General features: G+C 26.2%; 1 protein-coding gene across 2 annotated transcripts; it reads left to right on the forward strand.

Annotated features, from left to right (window-relative positions):
• Positions 1-266: 266 nt before the first annotated feature.
• Positions 267-27,963, forward strand: LOC101237472 (alpha-tubulin N-acetyltransferase 1). 2 transcript variants are annotated; one of them, XM_065791838.1, is made up of 12 exons: positions 267-470; positions 4,854-4,917; positions 14,917-15,002; positions 15,677-15,722; positions 16,004-16,117; positions 16,267-16,368; positions 19,935-19,980; positions 22,659-22,730; positions 26,358-26,532; positions 26,627-26,812; positions 26,879-27,015; positions 27,541-27,963. In XM_065791838.1, exons 1-11 carry the CDS (start codon positions 319-321, stop codon positions 27,003-27,005), a joined length of 1,170 nt encoding a protein of 389 aa, XP_065647910.1. In that variant the 5' UTR covers positions 267-318; the 3' UTR covers positions 27,006-27,015; positions 27,541-27,963. The 2 variants fall into 2 exon arrangements, with proteins under 2 accessions (XP_065647910.1, XP_065647911.1); XM_065791839.1 differs by lacking the exon at positions 4,854-4,917.

Below are 27,963 nucleotides of genomic sequence, written 5' to 3' on the forward strand. Positions count from 1 at the left end.
TCAACATTTTTTTACATGGATAATAACTCAACAGCACATTTAATAGTAATAATAATCATTTAAAAAGACCTTTTTTTATATATATATAATATATGATTTGATGATAAAAGTTAATTCTTTTAAAGAATTTTTTTTGTTAAATAATTTTACGTTTTGCTAATAAATACTCTTTAAAGATAATAAATTTTGAATCTAAATTTTAATTTTATGTTTTTTGAAATTTTAAAATTCAATATTGTATGATAATCTTTTAGTTCTTTATTTTTAGATGGCAAAAATTTGTATTATTATAAAAAACAAATATGAAGTGAACATAGTATGCTTATTATAAGCATTTTATATGTTTATATATTTGACAACTTAATGGAATTTTTGTTTGATGTTAATCTAGTGCTACCTGATTCAATTACTATAGTTTCAAGTTCTGATGTTGCTGATTGGAGTAATTTACATTTACCAAATAATGCAAGGTATATAATAATATAATATAAAAGTAGTAAATTTTCACAATAATACTTCAAGTTCTGGTGTTGCTGATTTAAATTATTTACATATCTTACCAAATAATGCAAGATATATGTCAACATAAGTAGTAAATTTTTTACTGTATTTGACTTTCATAAGATTTTAAATTGCGGGTAAACTTAATCAAATAAAATTAAAAGATTTAAAATAACATATATATTGCATATATATTTATAAATGCTATACTATTGTACGTAAATATATTTAAATACTTATATATATATTTAAATGCTGTGAAACATACAGAAACAAATACATTGAATATACATGATGTACAGTGTATATTATAACTGCTGAAGTTAATGAAGTTAATAATGCTGAAGTAGCATACAAAATTATAGTATAATTTAAAGTTGAATATATTTTCTTATATGAAAATTTTGATTTCAAGAATCATATTTGATCAAAATAAAGAATTTTTAATTTCCTAATTTAAGAGTATTATTATTAATTATATTATTATATATATAATTATATAATTAAATAATTATATATTTGATTATATAATTAATTATATAATTAAATAGTTATATAATTAATTACATATATATTTACTATATTAATTGTATAAGTTCAAGATTTCCTAGATCAAGAGGAATTTGTTTGGACTTAAGGCATTTTACAAGCATCTATATAAATGAAAAAATCTTTTTTTTTAACAAAATATTTTTGTTCTATATTTGTTGTAATTAAAGTTTGCAAATATAGAAAGTCTTTTTATATAAGAAGTTGTTTGTGAACTTCTAGTAGCAAATAATCAATTAGTGTGAATACCTAATATATGTGTATATACAAATGATTGATTGGTATGAATATGTAATAGACCTGTGTAAATACAATTTGGTGCGAATATATAATCCATGTAAATATTTATAGCATTATTATAAGTTATATTATTAGATATAATTGTAAATATTTATGAGTTTTAATTTTATAATACTGTTTTTTTTTTCTGAAATAAGATCATCATTCTATATTTACATAAAAAAGTAGATCTCAATATGCAGCATTATTGCAGACTTTCAAATAGAGCTACTCCAAACAATAATCACAAAAGACTGATTTAGAAAATTATTTTTTGAGTTCATTGTTCAAACTTTAAAAAATCATTATATTGAAAAGAAGGTTTGAAAAAAAGTTACAGTTGTGGGGAGATTAAAACTAAACAAAAATGATATTTAATCAATATTTAATAATTTTTATATAATAATAAACATTTAATTAACAATTAAATGATATTATTGTAAAATAATTTTTTTCTCTTCTTATAAAAAAAATTCACTCCCAACAAAGCTGCACCTCTTAACTTATTAAGCTTTATCTATTATGTGTCACTTAGAATAATACAATAAAAAAATTTAAATTGTAATTAATAATGCAACAAAAATCTCAAGAGAAATAAAAATAATAATAAATTTAATAAAAATAAAGTAATAATAAGTTATGATTTATAATATTCTTCCAATCAATAAAATTATTTGTACTCAAATCTCTATCTCTGTACATTTTTCTGTTTTATTGTAGTTTTCTAGGAAGATGGTTTGGTTGTACTTGTGAATAAGTTTTAATGTTGAATTCTGGATCATACATACTTTCTTTATCTGTAGTTTGAGTTTAATAAGTTGCAAGGTATATTCTGTGTGGATAATATTTTTTCAGCATTTTCAGTATTTAAATGAGGAGGTTTTTATCTCCTAATGGTATAGAATTTCTGATAAATATAGTAAATTTTTGTCTGTTTAGAAATTTAATATAAACTGTAATTCTGCTTCTGATCAATTTCTTCTGATCAGTGTATAGGATTTTTAACATCTGATAATAGAGGGCTGCCTCTATCAGAATGAACAGATGAAAACATTCTAAAAAAAGAGAACTGGTTCTTAAAACACTATGATATCAAAGTAGTATCAGGGCAAGGAAAATAGGAATTATGATTATTCCTTAATTCTAGTGATATAATGATATAAAGTTAATAATATAATATAAAATTGATGTTGGAAGTGGACTTTGAAAATCTATGTTAAGGGGTTCGAATAGTTGGATTGCTTTTATAACAGTGCTTTACCTGTTCACAACATTTAATGACCGGATTACGGCAGTTTTAGTTTTAATATGATATATTCCAACTACAAAAAAAAATGGGTAATCATTGCAACATCTGGGTGAAGTGAGAATATTATGATGCTCTTTACTAATTTTAATTTATTATTACTGATATACGAACAAGTTGAGTATGCTTTCATTTTTAGATAACTTTTGACTGAGTATAATAAAACATTAGGAATGTGTTAAGTCCTCAGATATGTCATACTTGATTATATTTATATGCCCAATGATGTTGTAGCTGTAACAACCAAGTTCAGTACACGATTGCACACTTTATTGTTTTTTATTGCCTGAATTGTTCTGATGGAACATTTATAAAACAACTTGTTATTCAGTCACTAAAGTAAAATGGCATCTGGTCAAATGCTGAGGGGCTTCTACAAAAGTGTATGCTTCTTTTTCAAAAGTGGTTTGGTGTTTTATACATTTGTCTAGAGGTTTTGAGAAGAAGGCCACTGCCTATCCATTTTGATTTAATGTTGCTGCTAACAAAAAATTAAATACATCTGTCTCAACAAATGGAACTGTTTCATAGATTGTTTTAACAACAGCGTTTGCAGTATCTGTTTTATTTTATTTAAAAGCGTCTATAGCTTGCACATTGAGTGGGGAAGTTAAACTTGTAATAATGAAAATAGTTTTTAGAGTAGAAACTTCAAGTATGAGAAGAAGAGTCCTACAATTAAAATTAAGTAGGAGTTCTCTCTGGGTCTGGCCATTATGAAATACAACATAAACAAGTTGATTCATTGAGTTAACTGAAATTATACTTTTGCTGCTGACTAGCTTGCTTTCTTTAGCTGCTTTGTATGATTTTTTAAATTTAAGTTGTTTTTAGCTTGAGTCATACCTGCTACCATAATAATATCTAAATTTGCATAGGTGCTTTTTAAAGTGTTCTCAATTATTAAATTCATCACTTTGTTTTATTGAAAAACAACATCTGCATTTGTTGGACCAAATGGTATATCAGTAAATTGATACAATTTGCCATTGGCTGAAAACGCTGTCTATGGCTTGTATATGGATTCATCGCAGTAAACATTGGCTGATACTGATTTAAAGTTGCAATCTCTTTTAAGGTTTAGGAGAGCTTATATGTTATTTAGTATTTTGCCAGTTTGTTATTTGTATGTTACTAACTGATGCCATGTAAATATTTTGTTTTTCTGTTTACAACCATGTACAAATATACAATAATGTAAGAACTTCTATTGTATTTTTAAAAATTAGCAAATTGGATATGTATTCATAGACAGTCCGCAATAAGAAGTTTATTAATATTTTTATTGTGGACTGTTTATAATTACATAATAATAATAATAATTTTTTAGTCTTATAGAAATATGATAGATAGATTGAATTAATAACACTTCATAAATAACATAATAAACATGAATTGTTTACAAAGTTTTTTGCAAACAGTTCATGTTTATTCCTGGGAGGTGATAATAAGATTAGACCCATGCATTGATTTGTTTTAGTTAATAATACTTTCAAAGGTTTTCTAAAATCACAAAAACTTCTGAATAACAAACTGTATATTAATATTGAAGGTATTACTTAAAGAAAACCATAAAAATTAGTAAGGCTTAATTTTGAAACTTCAAGAAGGAATAAAAGTTTTCATACAATCCAAGAGGTGAAAAACATCATTTTGTTGCCTTTATCAGCAGAAAGATGGAGGACATTAGTTTAAAAACTTTTATAAAGAATATAGTTTGAAGAGTTCCAGTCAGTTAAATATGGTTAAATGAAATTTGGCAATCTGATGGAGAAGTATGAGAAAATAAGGAATCAGGGTCAAATCAAAAGGAAAAGAGAGTGTCATTTAGTGTGATAAGCATTAAAGTAACCAACAAAACAGCAATTTGTAAAGAAAAAGTAATCAATTTTATTAGAAGCAACATCAAGAATAGAACAGTTGTTATGTTAAACATTTTTGGTTACAACATTAAATGTAGTATTATTTTAAGGAGTTAAAACAAACTTGGTAAACATAGAAAATACTTGTTACCTTAAATGATTATTAAATTAAAACTATGTTGTTTTATTCCTACTAATAAACCTAATGACCTCAATAATACACACCAAAAGCACCAACAGAAAAACATTATGCACTCTTTATTATGACGTTTAGTTGTTTTTATTAATTTTTATGTTTTCAATAACTTTATCAGTTGCATTTTTTTTAAGCATTAAATTATATTTTATGTTATTAGACAGAACCAGAAGTATGAACATTTAAGTACAATTATTGATGAAATGGGCATTGCATCTGCAAAGGTATATGATAATGTTTCTACAGTGGTATTATTAAAACTGTTTCTAATTTTATTTCTAATATCTCTTCAAAAATCTCTAGTGTTATTAAGACATAGCAGAGTTTTTGAAGATGCCATGTTTTTTTTACCTGATGGCAGTTGCCCAGTTGTGCATGAAAATCAAACTTTCTTGTTCAAAACCAATTAGACACATTATTCTTTAAAATTTTCAAATAATCTGCAGAATTGATAGTCTCACCTTGTTGTTAAAGTTTGTTATCAGTGATTGCATCCTGAATCAGATTTGTTGGGCATTGATTAACAGAAACCGTAACATATTGGGAATTGAAGCATGAGTTTGGTTGCTGACTTTGTGTGCTGCAAACTACTTAACTTGTGCTTTGTTTGAGAACATGCCACAGTGTAACAGTTTAATTTTGTATTCTTTTCAAAATTTGAGGTGATCGCATTTTTTTTTGCGTGTGATCACACGCAAAAAAAAAATGCGTGTGATCACCGTGTACCTGGGGGAAACCGAACCTCTATGAAAACACCCAAAAATGTGTTATGTCATTCTTTGACATACATATACTTGTTGTAAAATTTATAAAAATAAAAAACATTTGTTGGGAAAATTTTGAGAAACAGCCCTTAAAAAACCGCAAAATTAAAAAAAGGTATTAAATCTTTTTTTTAAGATGATGCAAAATATAGTTTACAGTTAAATACAACTTAGACATAAAAACTTAAAATACATATAATTGTATACTATGTAACTAAATATTATTAGCATTAAAGTTTAGAATAGCCTTAGAGTAGTTTTCCATATATCAAGGTGAAGAAATGTCTTTTATCAAGTTTCACTCCCAAACCTCGATGAATGCTGAATTTGAGTTTTCGAACTCCTGTTCTGAAAACTGACCAAGTCCCCTTTCTGTTATGTTGATGAACTGTTCAATATGTGTGTATGTTGCATGAAGCTTAGGGGTTTCAGATACTCCAAACTCTTCCTGTAAAGACTTACAAGACATCCTTAGGTTTTTTAAAACATTCTTATAATCAGGATCTACAGACACACCAAATGTAGAGTCAATGACCTTTGAAAAGTCATGCATGTAATCCAAAAAACCAGACAGCTCTATAGGAAGTACTTTCTCCAATCTATCAAGGAGTCTTAGAACCTTAGAACACTTATTACCTTCAAGTGTGTCACCATGGTATGGTTCGACGAGAAAAGAATGTCCTGCTAACCAATCCTGAAGTCTTGGCCAAATTTTTGTAGCTCCTAAAGGACATGATTTAGGGACAACTTAAGATGAAGAGCTGGTGTTGGACTCTTAAGGATCACCAAGCTATCATCACGATCATCTTCACGAAAGAGCAAAAAAGTGGCCACAAAGTTATTATACTCTTTTACTTTGATCTTTTTACCTCTGTAGGCTATCCAATCCTCTTTGTGGCTTTTAATATTCCTGAATGTTCTGAGTGTAGCATCTGTCTGCCAGGCTTCACTTCCTTCACTATTTGAAGACTCACAGTATAAGCATGGATATTTTAATGCACATGACATTATTCCAGACACAATATTTAAGAGTTTAAGTTCACCAGTGAAGTTAATCAATAGAAGATTGATTTGAGTCTTCTCTATGAATACTTGCAGTTATATGTCTCTGGAACCTTTGGAGCTGATCCAATGATCTGAATCTTCCTCCTTCCAGTATCTTTGTAATGATTTCCTAAATTAATATTTTTGAACACTTAATAAAAGTTAACACATAAGTTAAAAACAATAGCATGTGAGAATTAAAATTATTTTTACATGAACCAATGCCCCTCCTGGTTACTCTGCTTAAAGGTCTGATGAATGTTAAATCATCTGGATCATAAAGTGTAAGAGTTAGCTTCAGATATCCTTTTCCAAAGTCAAGATCAAACTTTGAAGCCATCTCTAAGAAAAGCTGTTCCCTACAATTCAATATATAATATAAATATTCATTAATTAGTTTAAAATAATGAATATGAAATCTCAAAAAACAAATAAGGACCAAAATTGTTATGATTACCTAAGATATGCTAGTTTTTCCAAGATATTGGAACAGAAGAAAAATGGTTCGATTATTTTTTTTCCATTAGAGTCTTAAAATGTAGTTAATTTCTGAGAAAATAACTTTCCAAAGATACCTTTCTGATCTCTCATAGCCTCCTTTATATGAGGAACAATTCATTTCCATCCCCATTTAAGTCTCAAGTTTTTAAGAACTGAAATAACTTGACAATGAGACAGTCTAGCTTCCTGTTGTATTATAGAGACATTCTCTGCAGTCAGAAATCCCTCAGCTATTGTTTCCTTGTTCTCTTCCGGCGATAGTATCAAAGGTTTTCCACCATTAGGGAACGTAATGCAGATGACTGAATTGCCTGATTCTTTGTTTTATAACTGATCTGTTCAGCCTGTTTGGGATAGTTTTATAACTGATCTGTTCAGCCTGTTTGGGATCAATTAAATTTGTAATGTTGGTTAACTTTTCCAATTTTAGTTAACACTTATCTTTGGAGTGGTTTGATCCCCTATAGATACTAGCAAAGCAGTGTGAACAGATTCATGTGGCAAACAATCTTGAGTTATTAGATTTATTCTTCTGTTTGTTGACAAATAATTTCCACTGAAGACCATTCAAGCTAGCAATTTTACAAATTTTGCATTTACATCTTTCCATAGATCTGATAAAAACCGATAAATGTTAAATAAATTTGGTATGAATGTTTTTTTTTTTTTTTTGTAATTTAATTGATGCGCAAAACCTTTTTATATTTAAATTTATTTTTACTACTCATTTTATTTTAAACTTTACTTGAACAACCAATTGTAACATTTCATTAAAAGTAATACTCATACACAAAGTAAACAACAAATACTCCTCTACCTCCTCCACCTCTAACCTAAAGATAGATTTTCTATAAAAAAAAGTTGCCAAATGAGCCTTCAGTCCAACCTCTTGTGTAACTTGTCTGTTTGCTTTTTTTCCCCTTGTGCAAAAGCAAATTGCACAAACTTGTGCACGGTTTTCATCGTGTGATTTTGGAGGCATTTTAATTAGCTCACAAATAATGTTTGATTTTGCAGTTATATTTACTAACCTAATAATATTTTATATATTTAATTAATTGTTTAGATGTTTTAATTCAAAATATATATATTTGAAATCAAACTATTAAATGATAGCTCATTTTTTGCTATTTTGGGCTTAAAATGCTCCGTTATTGAAACTTGGAGCTATAACAATAAATTAAAGAAATTATAGTAAATTTCTGAAAAATATAATAAAATGGAGGGAAAAAAATGTATATTTTTAAAATTCAACCTCTAGATAAAAAAAATAGTTTTTTTATTTTATATATGTAAAAGAATTACACAAAAAGTTTTTTGGGGTGATTTCATAGAGGTTCAGATTCATCCAGGCACACGGTGGTAAGTATACAAATATTTTACAACAAAATTTGATGTTCCTCAAATATGATGTTGGCAATATACAAAATATGGTGTTGACAGACAAATAAAATCAACCACTTTCTAATTTTTTTTTCAACGAAGACATTTCCCAGTTTTAATTTCAGAGTTTAATGAAATAATATCAGAAGTCATTCCACAAATTCGACTTTTAACTCCCCAGGTTTGATTTCCAAGTCTTTAACATCATTTATTGCACTATCCATTGAATTCCTGGTTCCATTTAATAATTTTGGTTTAATTTTTTTTTCCACTGTTTCTAAAATAACTTACTTTATCAAACTTAATGTTGTATAATCTACAAGTTATTTTTTAAAATTTTATTGCAAAATTCAAAAAATATTGTTTTCTTGCTCTAGGTTTTGAAAATATGTTGACATTTAATTCCAATAAATTTTTACCTGTTCGTATCTAAATTTTGTAATATATATATATATATATATATATATATATATATATATATATATATATATATATATATATATATATATATATATATATATATATATATATATATATATATATATATATATATATATATATATATATATATATATATATGTATATATATATATATATATATATATATACAACACTATAACAACTAATGACAACACTAATTTACATCGCAAAGCAATTGGTAATGCACAGTGGGGCAGGTGGTGGTGGTGGTGGTGGAAAAAACCTCAAAAAAAAAGCTTATTTTATTCAAAACCATATAATAAAACATTCTTGTACTTTTCCATTGTATTATTTCAAAAACTCTTTTGAGTATAATAGCATCTTTTTGATAATAGTATCTTTTTAAATCCACAAAAATCAATTGCGGTATAATAAAATGTAATGCATAATAAAATACCTTTTTTTGGTCAAAAAAGCTAATCTTTCAATGAAGACTTTAAATGAGTTAGAATTTGATATTTAAAAATACAAGGAGACAAAAATCTACTGAGTTATTGCAATTGTCAAAAATTATGGCTCTGAAAACTCAGCACTTTTTACGATTGGAATATAAAAAAAAAATAGCTAAAAAGACTTTTTTAATTTTTAAGCAAAGATATAGTAAACAATAACTTTTAAAATAATAAGCGAGTTTGATATTAGTTAATATATTTTAACTATTCAATAGTTTACCTTTACAAAAAAAAAATTAAGATTGTTGTTTTTAATATCTACAAAAACTGGTCTTAAAATAACGAGGTAAGTTTTAAACATATAATACTTTTATTTTGTACGAGTAGTGCATTATTATATGATCAAAATATTATATGATCAAAATATAGAAGTAACTGAATGTGAAATCGAAGTAACTGGTGTGAAATTAGAAGCAATTTTGAAATTTGAACTAGCCATCCACAGAATTCAAGCAACTTCCTCAGAGTTTTCTCCTCGTCTTCCAGATTTGTCACAAAGTTTTGTAGTTCACTTTCTGATGAAATGATAGATGGTTTAATCTTTTTAAAAAGATCTTCATAATAAATACTTTTTTTTTAATTTTTACTATAGGTGCCCCAAGAAGCCTTTATTACAGAGCACTGCAGAAGAGCATTTAACTGAAAGTTCACGTTCTTTCTAACCGATGTTGGTTAGAAAGCCATTTATTAGATAAAACTTGTTCATTAAAAAATTGTGATTAAAAAAATATTTAAGTACTAAGAAATATGAAATTATAAATTTTTTAAAAATTTATAATGAATTATAAATCGAAATATATAAAATTAAAAAAAATATATACAAGAACAATGTTTAATTATCGACTAGACTAATTTTTTAATTTATAACAAAATATTATCAAAACTCTGATTTTTTCTCAACTCCAACGAAGTTTTTCCTCAATTTCTCTCGACTCCGTTTTTTCTTGATTTTTGATACTTTGCACGCAGCTTATAAATTTTTCGGATTTTCAACTGATTTTTAAATAAAAGACCGATACGCTTGTAAGAAGAATGAGGTGGAAAGCGTTTTTTTCATTAACAAACAATCGGATGAAAAAGATTCTCTTGATTACATAAGTTACAGTATTAACTCTTCTAAATATCCTCCACAAATTAAGGAAATGTGTTCTTTTTAAATTAATTTAATAAATCTTGTTAAAACCATCAAATTCCGGAAAATAAACAACGTTTTTCAAGAAAAAATAGCAAACAATATAATATCTATACAAACCTTGAAAAAAAATTTAACTCAAGCTGACAAAACATCAAACATGTCCAAAAGATCCAAAACTATCCAAAGATCAATACAACCATCTCCTTAATAATGCAATTACTTCCACATATAAAAAGACTGACCCTACTCTCAAAGATCAAATAAATAAAAAAGGTAAAAAAATCTTAATTAACAATGATGTATACAATAAAATTGAAATTAATGTTATTGCAGATTGTTTCATAACTCTAAAAGACCATAAAGAAAACTTCCTAGATAAACTAACTATTAGACTTATTAATCCTGCTAAAAAAAAGATTGGAAGAATTTTAAAATCTATTTTATTTAACATTAATTTCGCTATTTTTGAAGTTGTGGTTCTTTTCAGCCATACCGCAAACCAGATAAAATACTGATATTATCTGGTTTGATATTATATACACACTAGTTCTAATCATCCACCAAGTGTAATAAAAAGTATTCCTAAGATATTGAATTAGGATTATCAGCAGCATTGTCAAGTCAATCAATTTTTAATGAAAGTATTCCTCCTTGAAAAATTGCAAAACTTGCATACCATCCAAGTATAAAATCAACAAATGGCAATCATAAATGCAGGATAAGTTGGTATAATCCTCCTTTCAGTGCTAATGTTGTAACAAAAATAGGTAAATGTTTTTAAACCTCATTGACTTCCACTTTTCAGTTAACTACAGACTTAGTAAAATATTTAATAGAAACACAATCAAAATAAGTTATTCCTGCATGACAAACATAAAGTCCATTATCAACTCTCACAATAAAAACACTTTACATAAGGAGACAAAAATTAATGAAAAGACATGCAACTGAATTGACAAATCCAAATGTCTAATGAACAACTATTGCCTTTCTAACAACATTGTTTATCAGGTCACCATTTATTCAAACAATCCGGAATACAAAGAAAAAGTGGACCCAGGGAAACATTTTTTAAAGTTCGGTATGCAAACCACTTAAAGTATTTGATGCAATTAGATATAAGAATGATACAGAGTTATCTAAAGAAGTATGGAAACTAAAAGAAAAAAACTTTACACCTTTTGTCAGATGGAAGATTGTTAAACAATGCAAACCATACAACCCAGCATCAAGAGTTTGCAACCTCTGTTGCGAAGTTTCAAATTTTGCTGTATAAAGGAGAAAACCTACATAACACAAAGAGTGAAATAATCTCAAAGTGTAGGCACAAAAATAAATTACTTATTTCCTCATTCAATACCGCAGATTGATCCTGGTTCATTTACGTCACGTTAACGCCATGATATACTTTTAAAACTTTCAAAATTTTGTTTCCATGGAGTCATTAGAACTCACGTCACTGTAATTTTAATTGTAATTTTAATGTTTAATTTTTAATTTTGTAATATATGGCTCATGATTGCCGTTAGGCATGAAACTTAAAGTTCCTTAATAAAAGTTTTTTTCTTTTTCATTTTTAACTATTCTTTATTTTTTATTTTTGTGTTGTTAGATAATTTAGGTAATATAAAAATATATTGGTTTAAATACATTGATAAAAGTCATAAAGTTAACAAACTATGTGTTTAAATTGGTTGAAGTAGGGTTAAGCATTTATTTACATAAGCGTGCTATTTTGTTAATCACTGGATAATCATGCAATTATCATGCTCTATATTCATTTTAATTGTTCATAAATCATGCAATTATCAAGTCTGATGTTTTTGTGAAGATTGTATAATGTAAGAAACATAAACAATTAACTATTACTGTATATTTTATATCAAAAGATTTATTTATGCTATAATTTTGCTAGACCGAATTTTGATAGTTAGTCTCACACTAATAGTTTAATAATTGTTGATATTACATGATAAATGGCCAGAAAATGAGCGTCGACTGTAGAAAAATGATCTGCAATATTTACATTGTGGCAAGAAAAAATTTTCAAACAGCAGAAAAAGATTTCAAGTTCGGATTATAAAAAAGAAGAAAGAAACTGGAAGTGTGATTATTCGAAAAAGATTGAGACATTGTTAAATTACATATGCCGCCAAAGACAGAAGAATTACAATCGGTAGTAAAAAAAATAGATTATTAACAGCTCCGAAGTAAACCTTTACTTTGAATTGCTCTTGAGGAACTCTGGTATCAGTTACAGCGATGAAAAAGCAATTGATTGCAGAATAGCAAGGAAACTTTTCCTTTGGCCCCAAAATAAATAAAAAAGACTGGCGTGGGCAAAACTACATGAATGAACCATCAATGGCTGGAAGCATGCTTTTTGGACAGGTGAGTTAAAGTTTCAAGTTTTTGGTTCCAGCAGAAGAAAAGTCAGTCAACAGATAATAAAATATAGTGTGTTGCTAACTGTGAAACATGGTGTAAATAGTCTTATGGTTTAGGGCTATTTCAATGGAAATACTACCGATAACATTGTAAAATTAGAGGGGAAAATGACGAAAGAAGTGTGTTTGAACATATTAAAAAGTCATGCATACCTTTAGGAAGTCGAATTATTGAGGACCCATTTGTTTTTCCAGAAGATAATGATTCAAAGCATTCTTCAAAACTTTGTAGAAATTACTTGAGTAATTAGAGAATGATCAAGTACTGAATAGAATGGTTTGGCCTCCCCAATCACCAGATATCTCTCCTATCAAACCTTTATGGGATAAACTAAAAGAAATGTAAAAAAAGTAATGCCTAATAGTGCAAAAAGTTATGTGGTAAAAACTTAATAGTGAGTGTCATAAAATTGATTTCAAAAATTTGAAGAAGTTGTAGAAGGCCAAGAATATGTAAAGTGGTTTTTGCCGCCAATGGTGTTTACATAGATGAGAGTAAATTATAAAGTAATTTAACTTTTGATTTTTTGTCACTTAATCATTAGTAAAATGTATATATATATATATATATGTATATATATATATATATATATATATATATATATATATATATATATATATATATATATATTTAAATATAAATACATATATATATATATATTAAGGATTGGCAAAGTTGTCTTTTTAAGACTCGAATTTAAATGAAAGACAAATTTAGATCATATGCGTGCACTAAATTTAACTGAAAGTCGAATTTGGACTTCTAAACCGAATTTAACTGAAAGCCAAATTAGGATTTTAAAAACACATTTAATTGAAAGAGAATTTTTTAAAAAACTTTTATAAATTTAATAAAAAAAAACTTTTTTTTGTTTTTTGCTTTTAGGTGTTCCAAGAAAACCTAATGGTTTTGTCATGGAGTACATAGTGGTGCGAGATATGCCCAGAGCTAAAATTTATCCTAATTCTAAAGAATTCTTTTCATACACTATATATATATATATATATATATATATATATATATATATATATATATATATATATATATATATATATATATATATATATATATATATTATATATAGTGTATTCTACAAATAGAGTGCTCAATATTCTTAAAAAACAGAGCAATAGTTAATTAGTAAAAACACTTATCTAAGTTTCTTCTACAGTCTATTTTAGCTCTAGCAGGTTCATCAAGAAGATTGTTTAAATATCAAAAAATTCAAACTATAGAAAAATATTTTGTAGGAGTTTTTATAATTAATTCTATAAAAGGTGTAGTAATATTGCAACATAAAGGTGTAGTAATATTGCAACATAAAAGTGTAGTAATATTGCAACATAAAGGTGTAGTAATATTGCAACATAAAGGTGTAGTAATATTGCAACATAAAGATGTAGTAATATTGCAACATAAAGGTGTAGTAATATTGCAACATGGAAATTACTTTAGCTATATTACATTTCACAAAATTAGTTTTGAAAAAAATTCTTTAGAATTAGAATAATTTAGGTTTAGTCGTTTGTTTTTATAACTTTTTAAAAGGCTTTTATTTTCATGTCTGCATTTAGATAATAATTCCAATATATAAATGTGTCTGTGTGTATATATATATACATACATATATATATATATATATATATATATATATATATATATATATATATATATATATATATATATATATATATATGTATGTATGTGTGTATATGTGCGTATATATATTTATATATATATATATATATATATATATATATATATATATATATATATATATATATATATATATATATATATATATATATATATATATATATATATATGTATGTATGTGTGTATATGTGCGTATATATATTTATATATATATATATATATATATATATGTATGTATATATGTAAATGTATATATATGTATATTTATATAAAATTATATGTATATGTATATATATACATGATGCTTAAAATAGTTATTCAAGACAAATTATTAATAACGAGAAATGAAAACTTTTCTAGGCGCAGAAACTTAAAGTGCCTATTACCAGTTTTTTAAAATTCAAATGTTCTAATCACCGTTTATACCTAATGAAAGACTGTAACAGGTATATTTTTTTGAGTTAAAAATCTATAGATTTGTTAAAAAGTTAAAAGTTACAAAATGGTACTAAATTTATAAATTCAAATGTAATAATATATAATAAACATAGGTAAACATATATAAACAAATATAATAAACATTTCAAATGTAATTAAATAAACAATTTTATCAGGCTTTATTATAGATTCCCTAGATACTTTAACTTGATTAGGCTATTGACTGAATTTTTATTCTATAGTAATCTCATTACAAAGAAGAATGCTGTAAAAATTAAAACAACTTTTTTGTGGGAAAGTTTATGATAAAAGACTTTTATAAAACGCTAATAAAATTCTTTAATGTGATTTTCATTTTTCTTAACTTTTATTTAAGAATGCTGTGATAAAAATAACAAGTGAATCCTCGATGAATATTTAAAAAAATAAAACTATTCACTATTATATATAAAAAAATAAAAGTTCGCTGTTATATATAATTCTATAATAAATATTATAATTAAATCACATATAATAGTTACTATTAAAATGATTAGCAAAATAATGAGCAAATAATTATTATTGAATGATTATGATGATTGTTTTAAAAATTTTTTATTCTTGCTTATTTATCATATGCAGAGCTGATGAAATTTTTTTGTTCAATGCGTTCTTTATTGCTGCTATTTTTGCTGCATTTTAGTGTTGCTGGGTTATTGAAGGTTGGTGTTAAGCAGCTCTTTCTTTGTGTAAGCCTCATTTTTTCTCTATGTAAGAATTTTTTTGTTGTTCTATTTTATTTATTTAGATCACCATCTATAGATCAATTTTTAATGGTTAGGAGCACTATGTTAGTGGGGGTTATTTTTACCTTTCTCTTAGCATAGTAACTCTAAACTTGGTTTGCAGAAAGTAACAATCAGTTTTAAAAGGAATTTTTTGAATAAAGTCATTATTTAAAATTGTCATCAGAAATCATTAGAGATTATTTTAAAATCATTGTTTATAAGTTTTATGCTTTACTTTTTAGGATGAGAAAGAAACTCTTCATGAATGTCATCCACTTTGTGTGCTAGACTTTTATATTCATGAATCAAAACAACGCAATGGTAATGGAAAAAAGTTATTTCAAAAGATGTTAGAGGTGTGAAACCTTTATATTTAATATTTAATTTAATATTTTTTCCTTTTTTAGTAAGATTATTTGAAAAAATTTTACAAAATTATTTTATATTTTGTGATGAGAATATTGTAGTACTTTATGAAATCTTCTTTTTTGGATATTTATTTTAGAATGAAAATGTTTCTGTTCATCAACTTGCTATAGATCGTCCTTCACAAAAAATGCTTGCATTCCTTTCTAAGCACTTTTTACTAAAAAATCCAATTAATCAGGTTTGATTATAACTTAAAAATGTTTTTTTTTAAACAATTACTTTTTATATATATTTTCAAAAATATGTTAATAATGCTTAAAAATATCAAAAATAAATTAAAAAGATTCTTATTACTTATGCTTATTTATAAATATTATTTTAAAAAATATGGCAGGTATGCATATGTATATTTATAACAGCATCTTGAAAAATATTTTATAATATTGGTAAACATTTATATTAGCATGTTTCATATTTTATTAATTTTTGAATTACTAGATTTATGAATTGACCATTTATACTAAGTTTTGAGACCCTAAAATTTATTCTATAAATTTTTTTATTCTTTCAAATGATATATATTGGATTGAATATTAATTACAGAGAAGGAACATGTTGAAAAATTAATCACAGAAAAGTGAGACAAAAAGAAGGGCATCTGGCTTATCCAGAAATCAAATTGTTTTTTTATGCACTGTGTAATAAAATACCTTTTTGTGAGCAAAAATCTTTTTTACAACATGTTTCTTCTCTGTGAATAATTTTTACAACATGTTCCTTCTCTGTGATTAATTTTTACAACATGTTCCTTCTCTGTGATTAATTTTTACAACATGTTCCTTCTCTGTGATTAATTTTTACATCATGTTCCTTCTCTGTGATTAATTTTTACAACATGTTCCTTCTCTGTGATTAATTTTTACAACATGTTCCTTCTCTGTGATTAATCTTCAATCGACTATATATCATTTGAAATAATGAAAAAATTTATAGAATAAATTTAGGGTCTCAACAAGGCATTTGAAACACCCAACATATTTTGCCCAAAATCAGGCTGGTGGGGAACCTAACAATTATTAAAAATATTTGTGTTTTGGCTCAAATTTTGTACAAATGATCAATTTATAAATCTAGGTGCAAGATCAAATTAAAAAATTGATACATATGAAACACCCTGATGTATATTTTTAATAGTATTTTAAAAAACATTACAAAGTTATGGTAGACTTTCATACGTGTTAATAAAATAAATATGATTAATGAAATAAACATAAGTGAATGAAATAAACCTGAGTGAATGAAATAGAAATAAAACAAAAAGAGATTTTAAGGCAAAAAAAATTTTTTTCAGTTTTTCCTATTTTTCTGGAACTTTTTATTTATGTTAAGTTTTAATTTTTATATAAGTATTCTGATCATAAATTAGTAAATTTATTGATTTTAGTATCACTAATATAAACTATGCTCCTAACAAGGTTTGTTGAAAAATTTATCAAGCAAGAGCAATTTGAAAAAAATGATAATAGTTTCTATAACCAATAACACTATAAAGTATAATATTTAATGATATCAATTAAAGATATTTAAAAAATAATTCTGAGCCAAATGGAAGTTAAATACCACATCAGAATTGGAAAATAAAGTAAGCGCATTATGAGAAATTAAAAACTGCTAATTTTGTTGCGGCATATCTTATAAAGATATTATTATTTAAAATATGTTTTAATAATTTTTATGAGTTGACCAAAATCACAAAAGATTTACAAACTTTTGTTAGAGAAAATGCACGATAACTAATTGAATTTTTTTTTTCTGAGCATATTTTGTGCCAATTTATAAATTAAATTAGCAAATTTAAAAGATAATTTTGTTAATAAAATCTAAGATTTTAAAAATGATATTATTCAATTTAAATTATCAATCTAAATTATCAACTTAAAAACTGTAAAAGTTGCCAATAAAGATCAATTTTTTTTTGATCTGATCAAATTTACTAATAAAATAGTTACTGGCCAGACCTTCATAAGAAAAAAAAAAGTTGCTGGCCACACTTTCATAAGAAGATGGCCAGACTATTACTGTCATAAGAAGAGTTTTCTTTTACTTAAAATTTTACTTTAAAAAAGAAATTTAAATACTATATTAACAAATATAATTAATTCTTTGTTGAGGTTTCGAAAAAAGTAATATCTAATTATTAGTTAATTTTTTTTTTTAATTAACTAATAAATTTATTTATTTGTAGCAAAGTTACTTCTAACAAAGTTACAATCAACTACTATTTAAGTTTAAAGATAGTAAATGCTTGACTGAAACTTGTTTTTCTGTCTGTTGGAGAATGACATCTGTGGTTCCAAATCGTGGTCTACAATTAGCAAGGTCTTGAGTCTATAATCAACAAATTTCTAACATCTCATCTTGACTCTAATAAATTATTATCTGACAGTCAATAAAGTTTTTGATCTTCTTGTTTCGCTGACTTGCTAACTGTTTTAACTGTTCTAACTAAAAGATACATAAGATGGATGCAAAAGGCTACTTTTAGAAAAAAAAAAAAGCTGTTAGACTTTTCTTGTAACACTTTTCTATACAAACAAAAAAAATTAAAAACATATACAAAGAATACTTCCAGTAAAGGGCTATTGCTCTTGAAATATCTAAAACTTTTGATGAATTAGGCATGCTGGTCTTCTCTTGTTTGTCCCTGTATGGAATACTGTTGTCATATTTGGGCTGGTTCTTCTAATAGTGCTCTTTCTCTTCTAGCAAAGTCCAAAAACACATTGTAAATGTAGCTGGACCTACTTTATCTGCCAAGCTTGAGCCACTATCCCATCGTTGCAATGTTGCATCACTTTCTACAAATACTATCATGGTTTCTACTCAAAGGAGCTATCATATCTAGTTCTATCGACCAAATTTCATTCTTGCTTGATTTGTCATTTAGCTAAGTTGCATGAAGGGACAGATTTGTCCCTTCATGCTCTAAAAACTTTTATTCCTTTTTTTCCTTTTGCTTTGGAACTCTATCTTCATGTTTTCCTGATTCAACTTTCAACTTTTTCTTCTGTCAACTGCTTCTTTGCCGTATAACATTGCTCTTTGTTTTCTAGTTACTCCCAACTTAATAGTGGTTGGTTGCAACATTGTTGGGAGTGAAAAAAAAAACTATAAGTGGAGCGGGAAAGTTATTTTTTGATAAATGTGCTGATGAATGGTTTAAATTAGATGATTTTTTTTGTAAATTTTTGTTTTTTTCTTTCTTTGAAAAGCAGTAAAATAAAACAATATTTTACTTCGTTTATCTTTTATCAGCAACAGAAATTTTAACATTTTTAATTGACAATAATCATAAAAAGTTATTGATAAAAGTTTTATAGTGTTATGTTTTTTTATTGATTAAAATAAAACAATATTTTACTACGTTTATCTTTTATCAGCAACAGAAATTTTAACATTTTTAATTGACAATAATCATAAAAAGTTATTGATAAAATTTTTATAGTGTTATGTTTTTTTATTGATTAAAATAAAACAATATTTTACTTCGTTTATCTTTTATCAGCAACAGAAATTTTAACATTTTTAATTGACAATAATCATAAAAAGTTATTGATAAAAGTTTTATAGTGTTATGTTTTTTTATTGATTAAAATAAAACAATATTTTACTTCGTTTATCTTTTATCAGCAACAGAAATTTTAACATTTTTAATTGACAATAATCATAAAAAGTTATTGATAAAAGTTTTATAGTGTTATGTTTTTTTATATGCAAAGAATAAATTTTTTTTTTAATGTTTAGATTAACAAGTTTGTTGTGTTTAAAGATTTCTTTTTAAATTTGGCAGGTGTTTTTTTATTTTTTATTTTTTTTTAATTTTATTATTTTTTTATCTTGTTTTAGAGTTGTTAAAAAAAAATCTACCCCCATCCGTTCTCCATCTATTCTACATTTATCCTCCATCTATCCTCCGTCTATCCTCCATCTGTCCTCCATCCGTCCTCCATCTATCCTCCATAGTTTATCTTGATCTTAATAAAATGTTTCATTTTCTTTCATTTAACTTTTATTATTTAACAGCAAAATTGAATAACATAATTAAATAACATTACATAATTAACATTACTAGTTTAATTACTGTTAAAATGGTTATGTTATTTAAGTTGATACTTTCTTCAAAGAAAACTCAACATAACTTTTTTTTAATTGTGCAGTGTAGAAAATTTTTTTTTAGCAAATATTTGTTTTTGTTCTTAATAATAATAAATACTGAATCACAACAAATGTTATTCTTATTTGTTTATTCATCTTTTAAAGACAGTAACCCTTACGGAAATATTCCATGAGAATTTGTGCGCAAACCATGGAATTTCATTGAAAATCAATGGCATTCTAAGTGGCCCCATGGTTAAACCATGGTTTTTAACTCATAGGTTATTTTAATGGATTTTAGTTCATGGATTTTAATTCATGTTGCACCCCATGTGTTTCATAGTTAACCCTTGGGTCTTCATGGTTAGTTTATGGTTCCCAAATGTTAGTTCACTCTATCAGAAAAAAGGACTGCATGTAGCAAATTTTTTGTCCAATAAAATTAAGAAGCCATTCTTGCAGCAATTTCAGATTTTAATTGATTTTATTTACTGCTATTGTTTTTAACGCATTGTTATTGCGTTATTTTATAACACAATAACTAATATTGATTTTATTTAATGCTATTGTTTTTAACACATATTTATTAATTAAACTAATTTGTTTAGTTATTTTGTTAATTTATCATATATTATTTTTAAAGAGAATATAATATTAAAAAGAAACTGTATCACTGTGTACCAGAGTGACCGCCAGGGTAAGTTGTTCCCCAGGTCTGATTTTTTTTTCCAATAGTTAGATATACATTAGTAAACACCACTTATGGTATTTAGAACTTCTGGGGGTTGGACAAAGTAAAAAAAATTGTTGAAAACTGCTGAAAATCCGCGAAACTGATAGGTTGTGTAAACAATTGCAGGCTGTTTATGTAAAACGTGTGCTTTATGCGTACGTTTTATACAAACGTGTATATAATATAAATTTCTACATATAGAGGACTTTTTTTAGAAATTGACAATTGCGTCCCTCCACTTCAAAACCTAGTCATCAGTACTGAAAACTCAAAAGATTACTCCTGCAATTAAAACAATGACAAAAACTTTTGCCTGAATCCAGTAAAGTTTAGAGGGAACCGACTATCCTAAAAGTATATAATAATAAGATCTATAAGGAAGATATCCACAATAAAATTGGATGTTTTGGTTAATCTATGTTTTGTAGTTTTTTTATTTTTTATAATTACCTAATAATACATTATAATCTAATAAATACCTCTGTTTTATTGACATACATACATTTTTTTAAACTAAAAATATAGAACTAAGAAAACTAAATGTTTCATAATAGCATGTATGTGTTATTAAAAAAAACTGCATACATAAACTTAAATTTATATTCAAATTCATTTGTATATATATACAAATGTTCATTGATATACATATACTTATAGTGTAAGTATGATATCGATTGAGACATTTAAGTATATTGTATATGTATTATTATTGTATATATATCTTATATTTTAAAACAAAAAAATTCCTCCTCCCCCCCCCCCCCTCCACCTTAAACTAATTAAAATACCATTGGATTTCAAAAAATCAAATGAGGAAATCTTGGAAATAATACATGATGTTTCTATTGATATAAGGCTACCATGAAAATGTCTTAGGTTGTTCCAAACACCAATTAAAATTCCATGAGTTTTTTCATGGTTATTCAATGGAAGTTTTTTGCAAGGGAGTTATTTAGTAATTAAAGTTTAGTGTTTAACTCTTAAAATACTAACTACAACTCGTAAAGAATTCGACAAAGTTAGACATTTAAATAGCAGATAGACGTTTAAATACCAACAGATAGACATTAAAATACCAACCAGATATTTTAGTTTAGTTTTATGACAAAGGCAATCCTGGATTAAATGGCCAGACTGACCATTTAATCCAGGATTAAATGGTCAGTCTGACCATTTTATCCAATAGACTGACTAGCAACAGACTAACTAGGAACTTTTTGGCAAAAAGAACTTGGGATGTTTCAAGTAATGTTTACTGGAAATTTATTTGTCAATACTAATGAGGTTTAGTAGTTGATTGGTTAAAAAAATGCACTTTAGTGGTTGATTGGTTAAAATAATGGGTTTGGTGTTTGATTGGTTAAAAAAATAGTGCACAGTGCAGTTTTTTAATTTGCAACTCACATTTTATGTTATTTCTTTTTTTTTTAATAAATATAATATTTTTTTGTTTATAAAAATAAATTTTTATTAGATAATTTTTTAAATTCTTGAATTATTTGATTATTTTAAACTTTTTTTGTTTTAACTCACAAAATAAAATAAAAATAAAAAATAAAAAAGTAATATAAAAAATCATATGTTGTGTGTATTGTTTCATTTATATTCTTTGTTTTATAAGTTTTTAAATATTTATTTAGTTACAAAAGAATCGGAGAATAACAGAAGAAGGAGCGCTCCTGTGCTTAGAAATCAGACTTTTACTTGTAAAGGTATTTTATAAGTATAACTTGAAATCCATAATCAGGACCTTAATAATATTACCATAGCCATCATGACATTGCCAACACACTATGAACATTACCAAAGCTATAATGACATGACTATAGTTAACCTTAGTGAAGTTTTTTTAAATCCAAGAACTTATAGCAATCAAGATTTATAATAATGAATTGACTGATTGGTAACAGTAAAGTCAAATTGTAGACACTTTAATAAAATTTAAGTAATTAGTAAAATTTATGACATTTATGATTAATAAAATTATGATGACTATCAATTGTTGTACAATTCGTAACTATTAAAGCTCAATGTACCTGACATTTCCAAAACTGAGAAATTTTTTTTATTAAAAATTTTTTTTTTGCATAATAATAGTCTTATGGTTTCTTCTTCTTTTGCATTGTCTTTCGCAATGTCTTTTGCAATGTGTTCAAATTAGGCTACTTATCTTAGTAGAACACTAAACAGTTTGAAATTTAAAAAATTGCGACAAAAAGGCTTACTTACATATTACAACTTACTACATACTTAGTTAAACATTTGACAACTTGCTTACTTAACTTGTTTAATAATATTGTTTATTTATGTTGCTATGTTAAGCAATAATAATTATTACTAATTAACATTTGTATGTTTTTTTGGGGATTTTACTTAAAATTGCCATTATTATTTTCTACATTGTTATTTTATACATACTTATTGTAAACTACCAAAGTTATTTAGAATATGTTAAATTTTTTTATAAAAACAGATAAAGTTGTAGATGTAGATATTTTTGTATGAAATATTTGAATAGTTGCAAAATGCAGGGACAATTCTACATGGAGGAGGAGGGTGTCACACTCCTCCCAAAGAAGCCGATTTTCAAATTATAATCGGTTTTTGAGGAATATAGTTGGTTAGTCGGATATTTGACACATTTCAGTTGGGTGATTTTTTGTTTTAAGGACCTAGAATCGTCCCTGGAAGAATGTAGTTATTAAACACTAAAAATAGTTTGAGTATTTATTAAATTTAACAAAGGTAAATGATTTATACTATTATTTGTATGTGGTATAGTTCTAAATGACTGTTTTAAACACTTTTACATTAGCAAAAGATCAACTCTAGACAAAAGTTTGTGCAGATGGTACCTTTTGCGAGATAAACTGAATAACTCTCATGTTGCTTTATGATGCTTGAAAAAAAAAAGCATAACTAAAAAAAAATGAAATTAGCAAAAAGAGGTAAAATTAAAAGACAAAGAAAAAATTGCACTGAAAATTTGAAACCTAAAGATTTAAAGACAACAGGTTGTTTACAGCAGGTCAGTGTCATTTTTGAAAACCGGAGGTTAACTGAAGGTTTGTTTACATTTATAATAAGGGGAGAAACAATGGTCATGACGGTAAACAATTACGGGAGTTAAAAATGTTTAAAATTTTTTTATTTTTTAACACAGTTTAAATAGCAAAGTAATTTAAGTAAGTGTTGATGTGTTTTTTTTAATTCATCGATACAATCGATAAGATTTAAATTTGTCTGATTCAAAACATTTTTTTAAGTCTTTTCATAAACTTGGTTTTATCGTGGAGCACCGAAAATTTCTTAGAAAATGTAACCTTAGTAACACCAAGTCTAAACAACAGATTTTAGTGCTTAAAGTCTTTTAAAATCTGATGTTAAAGTTTTGAAAATAAATTGATTATACATTTTTTATCAATATATCAGAATGTTAACTGGAGTCTAAAATCTTGTAGAGAAATGTTAAAGTCATCGAATACAATGAGTTTTTCAATATTTTGCATCTTTAGGAAAGATTTATGCAAAATGCTTTTCTGAATCGTTAAACGAGTAACTGTTTTTTAATAAAACAAAATAGTTTACCAATAACATGTTTTAAAATTGTCACATAACGATACGAATATATATATAAAGATTGCGATACGAATATACATTTAACTTTAAAACTTTGTTTGGCAGGTGCCACAAGTAATTGACATAAAGGTTTTTTTAATTTGTTTTATATTGTGATGAGTTTTGATACCTCATATCTATACTTTACATACCCTGACGCTTTACTAACCACACTATCGATTATCTATAGGCGCCATCGTTTACACCGTGACTTTGCGGATGCTTGCTTACTTGTGCAAAATATCCCTTACTTGTAAACGCTATTATTTACATATAAGCGCTATCGCTTGCCTAAACATTATTTTTTATCTTTAATTAATTTTGAGGCATATAAAGATGTATACAGACAACAGCAAGCTCATAGGTGTTATCAAGTCCAATAAAGATGCGCTATGTCTTCAAAAAGATCTTGACACAACTGTTAATTGGTCTAAAAAATGGCTTATGCCATTCAACATAAAAAATGCAAAGTTATGCACACGGGCAAAAAAACAAAACAAATAAGCCATATCATTTATATACAACGGAATTACAAAATGATCATTGCAAACTACTCAAAACCACAACAAAAGAGTGTAATTTGGGGGTTAGAGTATCCAATAACCTGAATTTAAGCAGCTGCTGCTGAAAATAGAGTTCTAAGAAAATTTAAAAAAGAATTTAGAACTCGTGGTTTAACTTTTTGGCATTTCCTGTGTTCTACTTATATTCGACTATTATTAGAATTCGCCGTCCCAGCGTGTTCTCCTCATAGTATAGGAGATATAAATATAATTGAAAAAAAAATTCATCATCAAACCACAAAATGGATTATGTCAATAAATCACCTAAAATACAAGGAGCATTCAACACGGCTTTGAGTACCCTTAAAACTCGTTGCAAGCGTATTGATCTTATACAGCATTACAAAATAATTATTGGAATTGATTCTATCAATTTTGCGGCGCCAGAAATCACACCAGTTTATCGAGGATCCAAGTATAGTTTAGGAACAAGTAGCCACACTTTTGAATTAGCCGCTGAAAAAATATGATGAAAGACGTAATTTCATCAATAAGAGTAGTTAAAAACTGGAATTCTTTATAAACTACCTCAGTTAGCGCACCATTGGATTAAAGTTTTAAATGTAGACTTAAATATTCACGGTATTTGGCTGGCACAGCTGTAATTGCAATTGTTGTCAGAAAAGAAGAGTCTTTATCTGACTCTCCGTCGATAATTAGGATATGTATTTTAAACAAATTCTTTACCATGAACTTTTTTTATAGTGCCCGATCTTATTAAATTTGTAAATATTGATTATTGATAACTGAATAAATACAAATTTATACACACCTTTTTTTATCTCCACTATCTATTTCTATCGCTAATTAATGGTCATAAAAAAAGTAGATGCATATCCACAAAATTAATTTTTTCATTGGAAAAATGCAATATGTTTTGATTCGCCACCTTCATAATAATTTATTTTATTCGTAATAATTTATTCATGTTTTTTCTTATAATAAAGTTTACTTAATCTCGATTTTTGTTGTTGTTGACCACCATGAGTAAAAGGGTTCTGGCAAATTTATACTAGTATTCGAAAATGATGAAAATATTATCAAATCATCAAAATCTTTAAAATAAAAAAAAATCAATTAGTTAAAAGTTTATATAAAAGTATATTAAAATCATGTAATCAAAAGTATAAAATAATAAAAAAATTGTTTTTTATTTAGATATGCAGCAACCATCAACAGCTTCGTTATCATTTATACATGATTCTAGTTCACAGACAAAAGGTGCACAAGCAAAGAAGTTTTTGTATCGAAATAACGATTCTGTCATTCCAAAAAAAAATACGGATTTTTATACAAATAAAATAAATATTCATAAAGATATTTTTCGACCTGGGTAAGTTTAACTTTAGATTTTCTTATATTAATTTTAAGTTTTTTTATTAGCAACAGTTGTTTATTATATTTGAAATACAATATTCCATATTTAGGGTATTTAGTCGTCATTCTTTTGGAGAAAATGATTTAGCTGGACTAAGAAATCCTAAACAAGTTACAAACAAAAGTGCTTCACTCGAGACTAAAGTCGTGTCGCACGGCATTCGCGATGAGCATTCTGCTTTTCTTAGTGTAGCATCAGTGGATTCTCCGGAAATTAATCAAGTCAAAAAAAACAAGTAAATTTTTTACTTTTTTAAGTTTTAAAACATCAGAATTTTTTGATTTTGACTATTTTCTTTTAGATACGTGAATTCTGATGGAAATTATATTGTATCTAACAACAATTCACATCAAAAAGAATATGGTACCAGTTGGAATGTCCTTGGAGTTCCGACTAAAAACTACGCCTATAAATCTCAGTTTAGATAACTCAGGAGAGGTTTATCTTTAGTTTAACTATTTATTTCAAAAAATTGTCATGGATTTCTTTGCATTTGTACTTTTGCTTAAGGATCTTCCGTATATTACGTAATGCTAAATTTATTCAAAAAATCAGGTAGAATATCATTTGCTTTTTTACCGATTTCCATTAAAGTTAAAGCGCTATTTCACTTTTTAATTAATTTGAAGACTCGGAGGGTCAACGATTTTTTTGGTTCTGTTTACTAAATTTAAATTTAGCGTTACGTAAGTTATGGACTATCCTTTAGAGGTGTTTTTTTCCGCTTTAAAATATTTATCCAGAAACAAAGTAATATAACCTCTTTTGCCCACATATACGTTCGATAAGTGGTATGTGTGCGAATGTGTCTTATATTTACTAATTATGCGAAAAAGTAAGTTATTATTTGTAAATCCTTAAGAGACTTCCTTGATTCATTTAACACTGCTAAAAATATTTTCAAGCAAAAACAAGCTGCAATAAAACCAAGCACAATAAACGAATTTTTTTTTAACAATTAAGGTATTGTTTGTGCGAGATTGATGGCGATAAAATTGTAAGGGCGAGATTGGTGGCGATAAAATTGTAAGGACGAGATTGGTGGCGACAAAAGAAGCTTCAAAATATCGAGCTTTTATTTTATTTTTTTGTGAATTCTTTTTTTTAATCTTTTTTGTATAAAAACAGTTAAATTAAACAATATTTATTGATTACTAAAACAATATTTTATTTATTTTATCTTTTATTAGCGACTGATATTTTTTTTGACGTCTTTTATTGTCGACAAAATATTTCGTCATTGTGACAGACTTTTGTTTATACTTCTTAAAATAGTCGCCAACAAGTTTTTGTTATACCTAGATGTTATCATATTATATTTTTATTAACATCACTAATATTATCAAAATTATTTAAAGTCAAAATAAAATGCTTTTAAAGTTTCAA

The sequence above is a fragment of the Hydra vulgaris genome, chromosome 02, assembly GCF_038396675.1.
Source record: "Hydra vulgaris chromosome 02, alternate assembly HydraT2T_AEP".
In the NCBI taxonomy this organism is placed as follows: domain Eukaryota; kingdom Metazoa; phylum Cnidaria; class Hydrozoa; order Anthoathecata; family Hydridae; genus Hydra; species Hydra vulgaris.

What these genes read in the sequence shown, in the direction of transcription:
- LOC101237472 (XM_065791838.1), top strand. Translation starts at nt 319, where the DNA reads ATGCTTATTATAAGCATTTTATATGTTTATATATTTGACAACTTAATG. An exon ending in TATTTCAAAAGATGTTAGAG is followed by an intron (nt 16,118 to 16,266) that starts GTGTGAAACCTT and finishes TATTTATTTTAG; the next exon opens with AATGAAAATGTTTCTGTTCA. An exon ending in TCAGACTTTTACTTGTAAAG is followed by an intron (nt 22,731 to 26,357) that starts GTATTTTATAAG and finishes TTTTTTATTTAG; the next exon opens with ATATGCAGCAACCATCAACA.